Source organism: Onychostoma macrolepis, chromosome 13 (assembly GCF_012432095.1).
Source record: "Onychostoma macrolepis isolate SWU-2019 chromosome 13, ASM1243209v1, whole genome shotgun sequence".
Classification (NCBI taxonomy): Eukaryota; Metazoa; Chordata; class Actinopteri; order Cypriniformes; family Cyprinidae; genus Onychostoma; species Onychostoma macrolepis.
In genome coordinates this window covers 22346474-22362793 of record NC_081167.1, presented here as the reverse complement: position 1 = coordinate 22362793, position 16320 = coordinate 22346474, and the positions used below count along the sequence as shown (strand labels likewise).

Sequence of the window (16320 nt, the reverse complement as noted above, 5' to 3'; positions counted from 1 at the left end):
GTTAGGATTATGAATGTTAGGAAACAAAAACAGAATAAAAGACAAATTGATGCGTGCTTACCTTTGTCACAGAGTTGTCCACCCCAGTTAGTGTCACAGAGGCACTGCCAGGGTTCAACGCAAGTTCCATGTACACAGCCCGGGTGAGGGATGCACTTATCACAGTATGGACCCTGCCAGCCGTACAGACACCTGAAAAAGACAAATAGACACTAAGGCAAGGTTTTACAAATGCAAATTAAATGACCACTAAAAACTGCAAGTGTCACTAAATGGCTGTATATGTATGTATATATATATATATATATATATATACCAGAGGAATTTTTAGTGATAATGTAAATTTTTTAGTTTTTTGTTTTAATCATATTGATTTTGACCTCTGAGACCAAAATACCCACTACATTTCAGTTCAGTTCATGTAGTTTGATTTTCCATTTTACCCATTTTTTTATTTCTGAATAAAATGGCATACAAATTGAGTTAACACTAATAACATTTTAGTTAAGATAATGTGCAATTAAAGTGAAATAACTGAACATAAATATAGGAGCCTGATAAAAATGCTAATTTTAGAAGAAAATTTATTATCATTTAGAGAATGAATAACAAAGTCAGTAGTTTCATGATGAGATTAACAGTGCAAAAAATGTTCTCTCATTTTCGTCAGAGGCGTCAGGGCTGAAGAAATATGTTCTGTTTATAACGAAAACACCACACGAAAACAATGTGTAGTGATTTTCTAAAGCATAATTTGCCATCATTTTCTCAAAGTACTTATCAAAACTTTGAGAAAAGTGTTGTTTTTCAGGGCGTTCAATGCTAAAAGGTTACCCTTTCATAAACCCTGTTTTAAAAGTTTGCTCCAGTCCACTGGGAAAAGGGAACCGCCGACAACTTCTTGTCTGATTATTTAATGCCAAGCCATGCAAACAACAAACAGCAGCTTTAAAACTCCACTGGGTCTTTTAGAGAGACTAACATTAGCTTGTGGCAGGACACTCTGTCTCAATAAAAGCGGAGCGGCTTGGCCCCAGAACTGCTCGGACCGTCTGGGTGGGGGATTGTGTTTGTAAACTGCTCCATTGGCCAATATATTTATGGCGGGTTCTTTTGCATTCTCACTCCTGTTCCCATGCAGCCTTTCTCCACCCAGGGAACGAAAAAACTGAGTCAGATCTACAGCCACAGAATATCTCTAAGCCTGTAATTAAAAGCCATCTCCAAAACAGCTCAGCAACAGCTCTCTCCTACACTTCCCCCTTAAGATGGCAGTAATTAAACAGCCTGAGCGATAACCTGCTCCTTAAAGAAGGATTCAGATGAGATACTAAGTCACTTGAGCGCTTAGCCACAGGAAAACAGACTGCCCTCTGGGGAAAAAAGAAAACAATTAGCCTGAGGCGGCAGTTCAGCTGTAAAAATAAACACGGTGGTTGAGGAAACCTCTCTCTGTGATTAAAGACAACTATTTTTAAACGTGCGAGAAGATTTCGACTATGAGAAACATTCACAAAACCCTATTTCACATCAGCAATGTCTTAGAAGTGACTTTGAATGATATTAAAGCAAGAATATGGCATTAAAGCAGCATGCCTGAGTAACATTTTCACCTCGACCGTAGGCCTCGGCGGTTCCAATTTAGCACAGTAAGAGCTCTTGTTACAACAGTTGCACAATTGCATGGTTGTGTGTTCTGGCAAGCTTTCAGTGAGAGATGAATAGGTAATGGGATATAATCATGCCAAATGTAACAAAGAGCTGAGGTTTTAGTATACATTGAATTCCGTAGACTTCCAGCCTTGATCCTGAACGCTTTCAGAGATGGTACAATGATGAGAATTACTCAAACAAAAGCGATCTTTGTAACAAAACATCACCAACGTCAGTCTGTTGACCAAAAAACATGCAAACACCTATAACGAACCGACGAAAAAACAGAAAAAGCCCAATGCAAAACCTGCCATGACTTGCCCCAACCAAAAGAAGATCAGTTTGTTGCGCAATAAATTCAATTTTCATTAACTCGATGCCCTACTCAACACAAATAAGTTACACGAAGCAAATAACTTCAGAAAGCCTTGTTTATGCATTTTTTCCATGCATGCTGCAATCGTACATATTACAAAGCAAAACCTAACTCAAGAAAATGTCAAGGAAAACATGCTGCTATGGAAGGACAAAAAAAAAAAATCACTTCAAATTCTGTTCTCTAGGGAAACAACACAATAGAATAAACCACCATGTTATTTTATTACACATTAAACAAGCCAGTTAGATTGACTTTTCTTTTTATGTGCATCAGTGTTACAAAAGAGAAGAAAAGTATTTATTATGCACTCATAAATCACTGAGCTATAGCTGTATACGAACACACACACAGAAACACATCACTTTCTCTTCCCCTGTGGCCAAATTCATACATCATTAGTAAAACAAGCAGTGCATTTTAAAACCCAATTAAAGATTGAACTTGGCAAATGATGGTTTGTAGATAAGGCTTCGACATCTCGCCAGACAAAAGTAAAATGGCTAAAAATAGCTTTGTGCTTCAGTTGTTTTTACAACATGGCCTTATTGACACCGTTTCACTGCTAAATGTCAGCCATGTTGGAATATTTGGAGGTGGATGTCAGTAATCTGTGCTTTCATTGTCTGTGGACCAGAAACAGAGCTTGAGCTATCAGACCATGATAGGTCAAGCAGGACACATGGATTCTAACAAGATTTAACCATGACCCTCTAGTTGCAGTGAAAGCTTGTACTGTTGCATCTTTCACACTTTAACAAGGTTTGGCTCAAAATGTTAAAGAGCAAGGTTGAGGACAAAATAAACCTGGTGACGGCGTAAAGTACTTTTTTGCAGGAAATGCCACCAAAATATAGAATAATATTGCAGATTACTCACTTGCAGCCACCTGGTTGCTTACAAGATCCATGTTCAGTGCTGCAACCTTGTCTGCAGATCGCTGGAAAACAGAAAGAGTGGGAAAGGATGAATGAGAGTAAGTTTGTTCCCCATCCTTGCTGTAAGATATACCAGGGGCCTCAATGTCCCCTGTTCACCCATGAAAACATTTTGGCAATGTATGGGGCGGGAATCTTTCAAACCCCTGACCAGCCTAACTGAATCCTACTCTAATTTGAGTCCTGTCGTCAGGCTTCGGGTGTTGCGCTCTCCGTTCACGGCTTATTTCAAACTATTACCCTCACCCACCAGCCTCTTAAAATGGCGACTGTTTGAAAGCATTTGAGTCAACAGTTTTTTGCAAAACATTTCACTTCACTTTCAAATCAGTATATTAGAATGTATTCTGAAGTGACATGTGGCACTGAAGACTGGAGTAATGGCTACTGAAAACTCAGCTTTGCATCACATTTTTATATTAAAATAAAAAAAACAATTATTTTACATTGCAATAATATTTTCACAATTTTACTGTTTTTACTGTATTTTGCATAAAATAAATGCCAAAAAAAAAAGCAACAGAAACACAGTCTACTTGCTCACCCGTATTGCAGTCAGGACCCGTCCATCCTTCCAGGCAGGTCTTGTTGCCATTCTGGTCACAGGTGTAATGTCCAAAGAACTCGTCACGTGGCCGGCAGAACTTGTTGCAGCCAAAGCCGTAGTAGTGTTCATCGCAGGTGACCCGGATCTGGTACTCAAATTGAGCGATGGGGCCGTTGTGGGTCAGTCTCTGCCATTGTCGATTTGGGTTGATCATGCCAGAGTGGTACGCTTTCTCGATGAGCTTTCCACCTGCATAGTCAATGTGTAACAGTTAGAAAGGCCTTGACACAATAACACCACACACAATTCAAAGAGTTAAAGGTTAACCGAGAAACGTCAATGTCTCGATATCTAGTTGCTTGCAGATTAAAGATATTGCTGGCCTAAAATGACCCCTCATGTTTATAGCTGAAGGAAAAGCCACAATCACTATTAATTACACTGTGCAAACAATATGTAATCCTACTAGCAGCCAGGACTCATGACATCAGTGAATAAACAGTGTCTTGCTCACTTTCCCCGTCTCTCTGTCTGACATATTCAGCCCAGTAGATTCAGATCCCATGCAGAGTAGTGAATTAGAGCAGGGTTTTTCAAACTGAGTTTCTGGAGGTGACCACAAGGGGTCCATGGAAAATTACAGCGAAAAAAAAAAAAAAAAAAGTTGGTATTAAATTAGCACTAATACTTATTTCAATAAGTTAAGTAACTTATTTTCTATTACATTTTTTTCCAGCTAATATTTTAATTGTTTATTTTGGATTTGGTAAAATGACAAAGTAAATTCTAATTTTAATTTTTTAATTTTTATTTGTTTTTATAAAATCACCCATAATATTTTTCAATGTAAGAGGACATTCACATTCACAAAGATCTAGAGATGCTGCACAAGTCGCGAGTTCAATGGTCAAACACGTCTATTGCATATTTATATAGAAAAACAATGGAAAAGCAAAAAAGTTGAATTCAAAAACGCATTCTGTGTGAAAGAACCCTAAATGAGTCTTAAAATAAATAGCAGCCTTTATATTTATGGAAGGGAATCATCCTTGACATCAAGTTTGAAAACCCCTTGATTAGAACAGATAAATGTACAATCTGAGAGACACTTACTGGAAACAAATGCATGTAAATACTAGTAAACTAAGCAATCTGACATGTATTCCCTTCAAACACTCTGACCACAATCAAACACCCGCCCACGCACCCACAGATTTCATCCTTAAATTCTTATACTCCCAACTAGGGCTGGGCTGTGTTTCCCAAAGCACTGTTTACACCATTAGTCTCCATGATCTTACTTAGGTTTACAATGCTGTCTGAAATGCAGTCCTGGGCATCATGACAGCACATTCTGTACATGTGACAGTTGAAATGTGGTACAGGTAATGTTTATACCACAGACGGCAGGCAGGACTGAAAATACAGAAGGAAACATGTCCAAAACAAGTAAAGATGTGGAAAACCTTTTGTTGTTTGTTTGGAGTGTTTGTTTGGCATAACATCAAGCAAAGTATACACTTTTTGCAGACGCCAAGCAATTACAATGTTAGATTCAATGTTTCAAGCCCTTTATTTTTAACTGAATTTTTGAATAATTATCTATTTGTTTGTGTTCAAGTTCCAATATATGTATCCAGTGAATATTTTACTCTACGCTGTTTTATCCCAAAATATTAATTACCACATGCCTATTAATTAGGCTATATAAACTTTATTATAATAGTTTATAAACAAATTATTATGATATATTTTATTGTTACAGTGATGTAAAATTGCTTCTACACTAACAAGACTTTGGTTATACTTTCCATCTCTATTTCTAACTGTGCTGTTTCTACCACAGAAGATGAGGTAAGCTGACAGCTCATATCTTTCACCATTTTCCTAGAACAGGGGACTGTGAAATGTCTATTCCTCCCTTTCACATAAATATTAATCTTTAAATTACTCTGATGCAACATGGGTAGACTTATTCCTAGAGGAGGTAGAAAGAGTGAAAAGAGATGATATTATGGAGGCCAGGTGGGCCTATAGTTCATAGGACTCTGGAATGCAGAGAGTCGTTGTGGCATTTCACTTGCACCCTGAACCCTGCGGACAGAGCCAAGTGTCACGTCTTTACTACCTGCAGCCTGCTCCACTTCACTGTGGGGTGAGGAAGTCACATTAAACTGACAGAAAAAACTCCACACCCTCAGGATAAGGAATAAGGAAAATGAAAAACAAATTCTACAAATTATATATATATATATATATTTCATAAATAACCATTCAAAAGTTTGGGGTCAGTAAGATTTTAAGGAATTAGAACTTGTTTTCAGTAAGGACACATTAAGTTGACCAAAAGTGACAGTAAAGACATTTATAATGCTAAAAGATTTCTATTTCATGTTGTTCTTTGAACTCTATTGACTAATCTCATGAATCCTCTTCATCAAAGAATTCTGAAAAAAAAAATGTACCATGGTTTCCACAAAAATGTTAAGCAGCACAACTGTTTTCAACATGATTAATAATAAAACATGATTCTTGAGCACAAAATCAGCATATTAGAATGATTTCTGAAGGATCATGTGACACTGAAGACTAGAGTAATGATGCTGAAAATTCAGTTTTGCCATCACAGGAATAAATTCATAAAAAACCCCCCATTAAAACAGAGAAAACAGTTGTTTTAAATAGTAATAATATTTCACAATATTATTGTTTTTACTGTATTTTTATAAAATAAAAAATGCAGCCCAAGTAAGCATAAGAGACTTTGAAAAACATTTTCAGAAACATTTATCAAAATCTTGCCAACCCCAAATTTTTGAATTGTGGCGTATATGGATAAGTGTTTGTCAAATGCATTTGCTTGACATTTTTAACCAAAGCAACCTGCAATGCATTTAAGGTACTGTACACATTTTATCGGTTTCTACATTTCCTGGAATCAGATCCATGACTTTGGTGTTGCAAGCACCATGTTTCACTGTTTGAGCTGGTACAGCTTTAAAAAAAAAAAAATACAAAGATTTGGCCTAAATCTACATTAGGTGGACAATGTTATTTTACAATATTTATAAAACTAAAGTTGTTACTAAATCATCTCAAAATGGAGCAAAGTCACAAATGTAAGCAAGTCTGAATTGGCTACAGATTTGGGGATTTCCAGATTCTAATATTTCATTTGAATATTCAAAGTCCAATAAATAGAAACAAATGCCTCTAAAATGTAGCACAACATATATTAGGAAGTATTTGAAAAGACCACAATCCAAAGAGTAAAATTACAGGTTCTAGCATCAGATAAACCATTAGAATATGCAGTCTATAAGCTGATACATACTGTAGAGTACAAGACAAGAGACCAACTGCAATATAAGTTTTTCTGCAACAAAAACTTTGAACTCAGAATATCTGGATATAGCTGGAAGTCGCTATATCAGTTAATGGTAACACAGCCCAGAAGAGCTATTCAAATGAACTCCATCAGACTCAGTTAATGTCTAAATGGGACTGTTTCTGGAGTGTTAAGCCCTGTTGAGGTGTAAGAAGAGAAAGGTTATAGCAAACATAACCTTGTGCTTGAGCTATGCACCGTGACAGAGAGGCCATGAGACCTTGACTGCCAACACCTGCCATTATTCATCAGGTATTCGGAAACGTTTTCATAAGCATGAGGCCCCCTCAACAATGTTTCTCACAGACACACACACAGTCTTCCTCTTCTTCCCTTCCCTGTCCTGTCACACACACCTGTCAGCACATTTGGTTTAAAGACTAGCATGCTATGAGCGGAAATGGTACAAAAACAAACTTAAATTTCTTACATTTCCCAAAGTTTAAACAAAAGAAAAAAGAAGATACAAAACAAAACAAACTTTAGTTTCTTACATTTCCCAGTTTAAACAAAAGAAAAAAAGTTATGCAGAAGAAACAAAACAAAACAAACTAAAATTTCTTACATTTTCCAGTTTAAACAAAAGAAAAAAGTTATGAAACAAAAAACAGAAACAAAGCAAGAAGTACAGAAAGGACATCAAAGAGAGAAACAAAAACACAAAATATATCAACCAAAAAGCAAATAAAAACAAAAAGTAGCAAAACAAACAGCCAAAAATCATGCTACTCACTTTCGGTGGCGGTCTCGTTATTGAAGTCCAAGGCCTCCACTATCAACGTGTAGGACCTCTGAAAGAGAAAAACACACATGCAGTCAGCAATGAAACCAAAACAAAGAAACATCAAAGATCATTTTACATCAACAGAGCTTTAGTCAGGGACCTTGACTTGTAACCAATAAACACCAATGACAAAATGTGACCATGGGGACACGCTGAGAAATGTGCCGTGAAAGATCAGAAGAATAATACAACCTTCACCTTATCTGGTAGTGCTCTCCTGAAACTTTGGCCAGATACAGTATCACCATCTTTACAATTTAAACAATGACTGGAAGAATAGATCAACAAGCATCCTTGTTTTGGTAATGTAACTGTGGGAGACCAATTGAAAGAACCAAGTAGCTCTCTAACCTTCACAGTACACCTGAGTGACACTTATTTAATCAACAAATTTGTTCATTCAAACTTATTTGCTTGTGCACATGAAATTAAACTATTACATTTGGTCCAATTTAAGCTGTTTCTTTACAAAAGTTTTAAATAATAATGAATAGAAATGTAATAATATTAGTAATAATAAGCTTTATTTGTATAACACCTTTCATACTGTACAAGGAATGCAGCTCAGTGCTTTATAATAAAAAAGTTCACATGGAAACAAGTAAAAAAAAAAAAAAAATCATAATTAAAACAAAATGAGATTAAAGATAAAATCCCTTTTGTAAAGTTTATAAAAGTTAAAACTATTACATACATAAAACGGAAATTCAAACCAAGTAAGCTAATAAGGAAACAAAACAAATTAAACAGATTGGGGCTTTTCATTGTGCTTGAGCATTGCAGCATCAGACTGTTCCTCTCCATTCTGAAATTTTTTTCCCAGAAAATAATGAAATTTCCAGAAATGACAAACCTCAGACTTCTTTTACATGTGTGTGTTTATTATGTGTGAGGGTCTAGTAGAGTCGAATCACTGGGTCATGTTATTCGCACTGACAGTTATGTGGCATCAGTTCAGCGGTCATTGTAAGGACATTAGGTCCAACATTTTGTACATTCAAAGAAGTCCTTAGTACTAACTTTATTATGCAAAGCAGCCATTTCATTTGCAGTTTGACAAATTGGTAGGAAACATCTATACTATTTTGACTATATAATAGTTGAGAAACATAGTGATGGAATTGGATGCCAGCATCATGGTTCTTTAATATATACAATGATGTTGAATGATTCATATCCATGTACCACCTTATTTACATGGTACTCCGAGAAAGCACCACAGTTTGACCCAAGAGGTACAGGTTTGGCCGGTGGGTGAAACACACTGGTAGATGCCATAACTACACCATTAGAGGGCAAAAAAACAACTTTTCCCATTGAAAAGTTTGGGATTGTAAATGTCTTGATGATGTCAGTTGCTGGTTGGCTGATGTCATCATGTGCTTAGTCAAATGATATTTTTGTCTAATGTATGCAGATCTGAGTGCTCTTAAGCAATGGTGGTGGAAATCAAACTATGGACTTTTCTGTACCAGTTGAGCAATGGAAATGCTGACAGTCCAGTGCTGTCCAAGTATTATCTACTATTGGTAGATAGTATATGAACTATCTACCAAGGTTAATCTTTAAAATATATATATATATTTGTTATTTCTTCCACAGAATGCCTTACAGTACATACATACTAATAAATTTCCACTAATGTCCATTCTGCGTAATTACCTCACATGACAGAAAGAGTTACGAGAAGGAGAAGAAAATTGCAGGTTGAAAGTGAACTTGTTTCTTTGAAAAACCCACAAAAATCCCCTTTTACTTCTCGCTTTCAGGTCTTTTGTGTGCTGCGTTTTGTTCCTCTTTTTCCCCACAGAGAGGAATGTGGAGTGAGGATCTGAGGGAGTTGCGGGGGGTGGGCTGCTTTTAGCATGACTCCAATGCAGGCCGAGATCTCTGGAGGGCTTGGCTACATTTCAGCACTTCTGAAACGCTTTGTCTGACTTAAGGTCATCATGGCTCTCACCGGTATCAGGTAACAAGAGTCATGGAGAGAGAGAGAGAGAGAGAGAGAGATTACTCCGCCTGAGAGAATAAAATGAGCATCCATATCTAGGATTTAGTGTTAGAAGTTGATCGAAAAAAGCAGAAGCATATGAGAGAAAACGAGCGTGCGTGCGAACGTGCCTGTGCCAGAAATGAAGCATCTCTTTTCGGCACCTACTTGTCAGATTCACACACTCGTATTCTTGACGAGGGACCATGGAATTTCCAACATCTCCAAGGTTCTAACTGTCCGTTTGCAGCAACGATGGATCCTGAGTCCCCTACGCCAGACCATTCAAACAGACCAATGCGCAACACCTCTCACTGTACAAAGAGCTAAAATTAGTCTGGGTCATTCGGATCTCGATGACCTGAAGAACATCAAGATAACAAGGTCGCCAAAACAAAGCATAAGCTTAAGTGGAAAATGTCAATCAAGTGGTACCAGAGATCCTAGCCAATACAATACAACTTTCCATACTTGTAAGATTGTATATTTTTTTGTCTAAATGAATTAAAAATTAAACACTAAAAGCTAAAATCAGCAATTTTAAATGCTACAAATAAATTTAGGAATCTAAATGTAAAACAATAAAAAAGTCTGAAATTAGCATGCACAACTGAATATCTAATTTCGGCAAAAAATGTATAAAATATATATATATATATATATATATATATATACACACACACACACACACACACACACACACACACACACACACGTACATAGTAGTCAACATTTGAAGTGGATCAAAACCTTTCATCAAAGTTGTCCTAAAACCAAAACAATAACCATTCTTGTCTTAGTACAACTTTGATTAACTTTTTTGATCCACTTCAGATGGGACTACTGTATATCCAGTATCAACCGGATAAATGATAAAAAATAAATAAATTGGAAGATACCTGTTAAGGTTCTGATATATTGTGCATTCCTAAAAGGTACACAAATAGGATGTGCTAAACTTTATATTTTTAATATCCAAGTTTTGGTTTCTGATTAGACATATTCAAGACATTTTTGAAAGTATTTTAAACTAATTTCCCCAAAAAACTTCCAAGATACAGTACAACAGCCAAGGATGCCCATCTGCATGTGCTTCAAGTGCATTAATTAAAAGATACAAGTTTTAAAGACTCCAGTGTTTATCAAAGCACAGGTGCTAAAATACCTAAAATCCGCTCCCACTCCCCTCTCTCCACCCAATGCTAATGTCCTGTCCCAATAAAGGCATAAAAAGCTCATTAATATAACTTAAAAAAATTACACTACTCAAACTCATTAACCAGCTACTCTCACAGTCGCCATGTTTATGGTTATCAAATATCAGTTTATTTGATGCAAACTGTGTCACCTCCACTGAGATACACCGGCTTGTCCTTTCTCTCCTTGTCCACACTTGAACGCATTGTTAACACAAACATGCTGTTGATTCACAGCCCCCATTGAATTAACAAATCTTGCCAGTTTATTTATATCAAGCACACAGCTCATTAATTTCAGCTGCCCTGCACTTCCACACAGTGTTTGAAAGTGCCCGCTGCTGTATATAACAGACATGTCCGGACATGAGCTAGCACAACCTCCCATCAGATCAGGATAGTGACTAAAGGTAATGGACTTAGTAACCTAAGCAATTATTTTACCTGACATTGTGTAGTTTTACATTTACATTTATGCATTTGGTATATGCTTTGATCCAAAGCAATTTGCAATGCATTGAAGGCATATTTTTTGTATCAGTTCAAGCATTCTCTGGGAACCAATCCTATGACCTTGGTGTTGCTAGCAACACGCTCTACTCTTTGAGCTACAGGAAAGTTTTGTGCCTTAAAAGGGTTTAAACATGCTAAATGAATGGGAAACAATCATGGTTTTTCGGTGAGAAGCAGGGGAGGTTTTAAAGAAAAGGGCCGCTGTGGATCTCACTCCATAACTCACAATCTGGTTATCAGCTCTAAATGCCTGCTGCTGCCAGGTTCATTTTTCCCATGCTTGTCACTGACCTCAGTGTGTCATCATTGAACTCTCACTATCCCCATCAGCAGACTCTCAAAACTTCACACTGCATTTGCCTTATCGCTCTAGGCCTTCACAGACATCTGATAAAGGTCTACACTTGCTCCCAAACCCCCTGAGCTCTGATATGGGATGTATTCGGCTTCTACAAACGGTTGAGGCTCCTCGTTTTTTTGCTTTTATCACACTCACTTGCTGTGGGAATCTGCCAAGTGATGTCTCCGTTGGTAAAAGTGTGATTGCTAATAAGGAGAGGCTGACATGTAGAGTGACAAATGTTCAACAATGGCTCCAGATGTACTCCGCCAGATTCCAATCAATCAAAGTCAACAGGGTTTACATTAGCAGCTTGGAAAACTAGACTATGACCAAGAAGGTAACCGCCCTTTTTTGCCTTTCAGGAGGTGCAATCACAGAAGGAAGGCTTTTTTTGTGAAAGATTCCTATCAGGAGTGGTGGCCACAGATAAGGGGGGCTCACAGAGAAAGCTTCTGACAATCTTTCACTGCTCTCTCTGGCGTGGAAAATGAGACAGGCTTCCCTGATAACAGGTCTGTCAGTCACCTGTGCGCACACAAGCGCTACTGGCAGCCATCTAATCTCCTGTCACTCAGGAAGGCGATCGCGGGCAGGGACTGAGGAGAGAATCGGATCACATCAAACGGCACATCAGCTGTCAGGTATCCAGTCAAAGGGAGCGTATTCAAGATTAGACATCTCAATACAACAAAATGTTTCCTGGTAACATCATAAATCTGAATTGAGTAAGTCATGTGTGAGGTGATTAAGAAAAGTTAGCTAAACAAAACATTAGTACTGCACTACTTTACAATGGCCTAACAATACCTCATTCAAGAACTTAACAAGGGTGAGAAAAAAGACAAACGATGCATTTCCCCGTTCTACGACTTGAGTAATTTGCACTTAAGTGCCACATCAGAGGAGACCGTATAAAGCAAACATGTCATTATCCCCTTAGCTGCCCATAGCTCTTTCCCTCAGGCTTGTGGACGGTTCACCTGCATTTTATTCCCACACTGACCAACCCTCAGCTTGCTGTCTTTCTCAACAGCATAAGAGAAATGGACAGAATGTGCACAGAAAAGCAAAAGAATGACTTTAAAATATGGTTTGGATTACTTCTGTGTTTACTTTGAAAGGGACATGAATTAAATACACACATAAATACTAGTTTTGGTTTTAGGAAAGGGAACGGGTTCACAGACTATTAAACAGAATGGAAGATGGGACAGGAAAAAAGGAATTATCCAATTTGCTGGTGAACCAGCTTTTTGGCTCATGCTGAGCAGACAGGCCCCAGGTGCATTCAGGGCTACAGGGCCAGAGAGCAACGCTGTAATTTGCTGAAACGGCCAGTATGAGAAGTAAGGTCAGGGCTGGGGCGGGTTTGTCTAGGAGCCGATCTCATCACTGCTGAGTCGAACACAGCTTCCTGTTGCTTGCCCTGGGCCGGCATTATTCCTGGACTGGCTCCATTATGCACAGTAATCCTCCCTGTAGCCAGTTTGGCCCGGCTATTGTCACCCCCTGTTTCATGTTCGCTGAAGCTGGCTCTGTCTGGGTGGGCTATGACTAAAACCCTCTCTCTCTCTTTCTCTCTCTCTTTTACACTCTACACCCCTCTCTAAAACTAAAAGCATGGGGTAATCAAATGCAGTAAAAGGTGCAAAATAAATGGGTGGTATTCCTGTAAATGAAACATTTAAAGTTTGGCGACGAGATTTGGCTGTTGTGTCTGGGAACTTGCTGAGAGTAATTACCGAGGGTTGCAAAGTTAAAAGGTGCCATTCCTAGTCTCCAGTCAGCCGTGACTGACACAAAGCCTAAACTTCAACTCTCCCCAGCTGCCAACCGAAAAAATAATTAGCGACTGACTGAAGTGTGCTATATCGTAATTTTAGATTTTATCATAATTTTGATGATTAAAAGAAACCATTTGCAGTATGCTTTGGAAGTGCACATTACAAAAATAGCTGAAGTGTTACATGATCAACACATGCCCACTGGCCATCTAGTTCACATACTGGACAGGTGGGCAGCTCACTGGGGCAAACAGTTCAAACAGGGACACGTTTTCTTTGTCAGACCGACAGTTCGTCCTTTGATTTAAAAAAAAAAATCATTTTGACCCCGCTGAGAATGTATCCACAATGACATCATCAAGCGAGCAGGTGCACAAGCGCTCACGCCAACAGAACGTATGAAAGGACAGTTCAATGTCCCCACAGTCAAGAGCTCCTGAGAAATTAACACAAACACAGTTTCTGACCAATGAATTTTCACGACTGTTCCATGATTTTTAAGATTTGATTAATTGATTAAACTTTTACAGGCCTCAAAATCACATTTCCTGACATGTTCATGTTTTGCAGAACTGTGGGAATCCTGTGAATATCTATTTCCGAATAGGGAATCCCAGAAAACTGTATCAAGTAGATCAATACCACTAAAATAGCTCCAACAAAGGTATTGCTACCAGTTTAAGGTTACACTACACCAAGGTTTACAAGGTTTACGACCCCCAACCAGACTGTCAGCCAACCCTGTTACCCAGAGTATAAATAAAACTAGATTTTCTCAGAGTAACACTTTCATTAAGAATATTAACTAACATCACTACATAACATGTCATTGAACATAGTCAGAAATCTCCTAAAAAAAGTATGTTTTATCTAGCTTACATTCTTCATTGACCCCCTGGAGTACCTTCAGGGACCCTAAGGGGTCCACAGGCCCACAATTTACTTAGTTAATACAGCTTAAATGTTGGTAGACATCACACTACATACTACAGTAGGGATTCTATTACACGGCTGCATATCATAACACACAGGTTTACTGCAAATCACCTGCAGTTTAGACTGACTTGATAACACAGATTATAAAAGCCCCTTAAAGAGATGACTACCATTTCAAGAGATCACAGTCGACTCGTAAATTCTTTAGTGCTGCAAGACAAACATTGGTAAATATCTCTTCTGTGGAGCTTCGGCTCATGTGCTTCACACCAAACAAATCTTCTTTTATTTGCATTCTAATGCAGTGACACAAATTAAGAGGTTTATTTGATGCATTTATTTAGATAGTTAGCTGACTGCCAAAAAGGAGACATTGAAAGGAGCTTCATGAGGAGTGAATTTACAACATGGCACGAAATTATAATCAAGGCATAAATGTTTTGCCAAGGAAACATCTTTGCTTACATCCGTTTAACATTTAAATGTTATCACTTTCAGCTCGACTTTATTCATCAGTAAACAAATTGTTGAGTAGTGTAATGAAGACCTCGGAGTTGTTGCTTTTGTTTACGGTGTCATGCGCACACAACTAAACCGAGCAGGTATAAACTCCAGGACAAACCGCACACGTGGATCGAAACATTGCTACGATGTATCACCAACGTTGCGTCATCATAACCCGCTATGACCACATTAATTATGCTCTAAATAAGAAATGGGACATCTACTCACCGGCCACGCAAAACTGAAGGGTAAAACAATCCTCGACTTTTCACTCCGCGTTCCCTTGGCCGAAAATTTATTCCCACCGAGAACGGGCGTAGATCCAGTTCCGAAACTGCAAGCCCCAGCCGCAGAAACTCGCGATTGATATTCCTTCAGACAAACTTTAAAATATGTATCACATTCATCCCGCGTGCATTTGCGATCCGCCGGGTTCCTCTCGCCGTCGCAGCACGAGCCGTTCTGCAGCTCGCCTTTCGCATTCTGCATCGATACGATTTCCAGCTCGAAGTGCCCCGATGCGTCAGACACCTGTTGAGAAGAAAAACTTTAAATCCGTGTATATAAAGTGCAGCAAAATCAAATTAGTCTCGTTTTATGGAATAGGCTGCTAAACTTTGTCTGCCAATCTGTCAGTCAGACTGCAGAACGCGCTGCTTTTGAGAGGTCCAAACAAGGTTGTTTTGATATCACACAGACGATATTTGTTAATGCTGTTTTATAGTAACCTACATAACTTTGTGTTACAGTATATTTAGACAATAAATAACACAAATACAGAAAAAAAAGCATTTCAGTTATTTAAAACAGACTCACCTTCGTCGGCAAGCATAACAAAAAGGCATGAAGGTAGAAAGCAGAAAATACTGAACTCCGTCGCACAATCATGCCTTCTTGTTGGTGTTGCTTTGAGACTCAGAAGTTCTAGCCGCCTCACGGCTCTAATGTACTCCCCGATTTAACATGCACGGGTGGAGAACAACTTTATTTCTTTCAGAAGACTATTTTCCAATGTGTAGGAAACTGCCTCCTATTATCCCAGCGTATCTGAAATTCTTATCTTACTTATTTTGCTTCTCTCTCTCAGCGGCGGGTATACATTACACAGAAGCCATGAGAGCGTTTGTCCGCGACTGACTGACTGCGCATTCAATACACCAAGTTCAGTTAATGGGGGTGGCAAACGCATGCATAATTTTAATATTCAAAAGTTAGGGTGTGGCGTGTAGAGAAGCCCCGCCCGTGTCCCCCAGTCCCACAAGATGACGGGTTTAGCTGGGAGACTTAACCGCATGTTCTTCCACTGCAAAATATTGTTATAGATATAGTTTTAAAGGAAAACGAATGCAAATACAATATTAGTTAGTT

At 38.3% G+C, this 16320-nt stretch overlaps 1 protein-coding gene across 1 annotated transcript in view; it reads right to left on the bottom strand.

The window, feature by feature from the left end:
- The window catches only part of jag1b (jagged canonical Notch ligand 1b), a 33133-nt gene extending 17040 nt beyond the window's left edge, over positions 1–16093 (bottom strand). Inside the window, exons 1-6 of the mRNA XM_058795042.1 lie at positions 15769–16093; positions 15181–15483; positions 7636–7693; positions 3512–3763; positions 2909–2969; positions 62–192 (exon numbers count right to left, since the gene is read on the bottom strand). Of these exons, the coding sequence (XP_058651025.1) occupies positions 62–192; positions 2909–2969; positions 3512–3763; positions 7636–7693; positions 15181–15483; positions 15769–15840 (877 nt within the window). The 5' untranslated portion in view covers positions 15841–16093. The remainder of the gene's footprint in view (positions 1–61; positions 193–2908; positions 2970–3511; positions 3764–7635; positions 7694–15180; positions 15484–15768) is intronic.
- Positions 16094–16320: the final 227 nt, after the last annotated feature.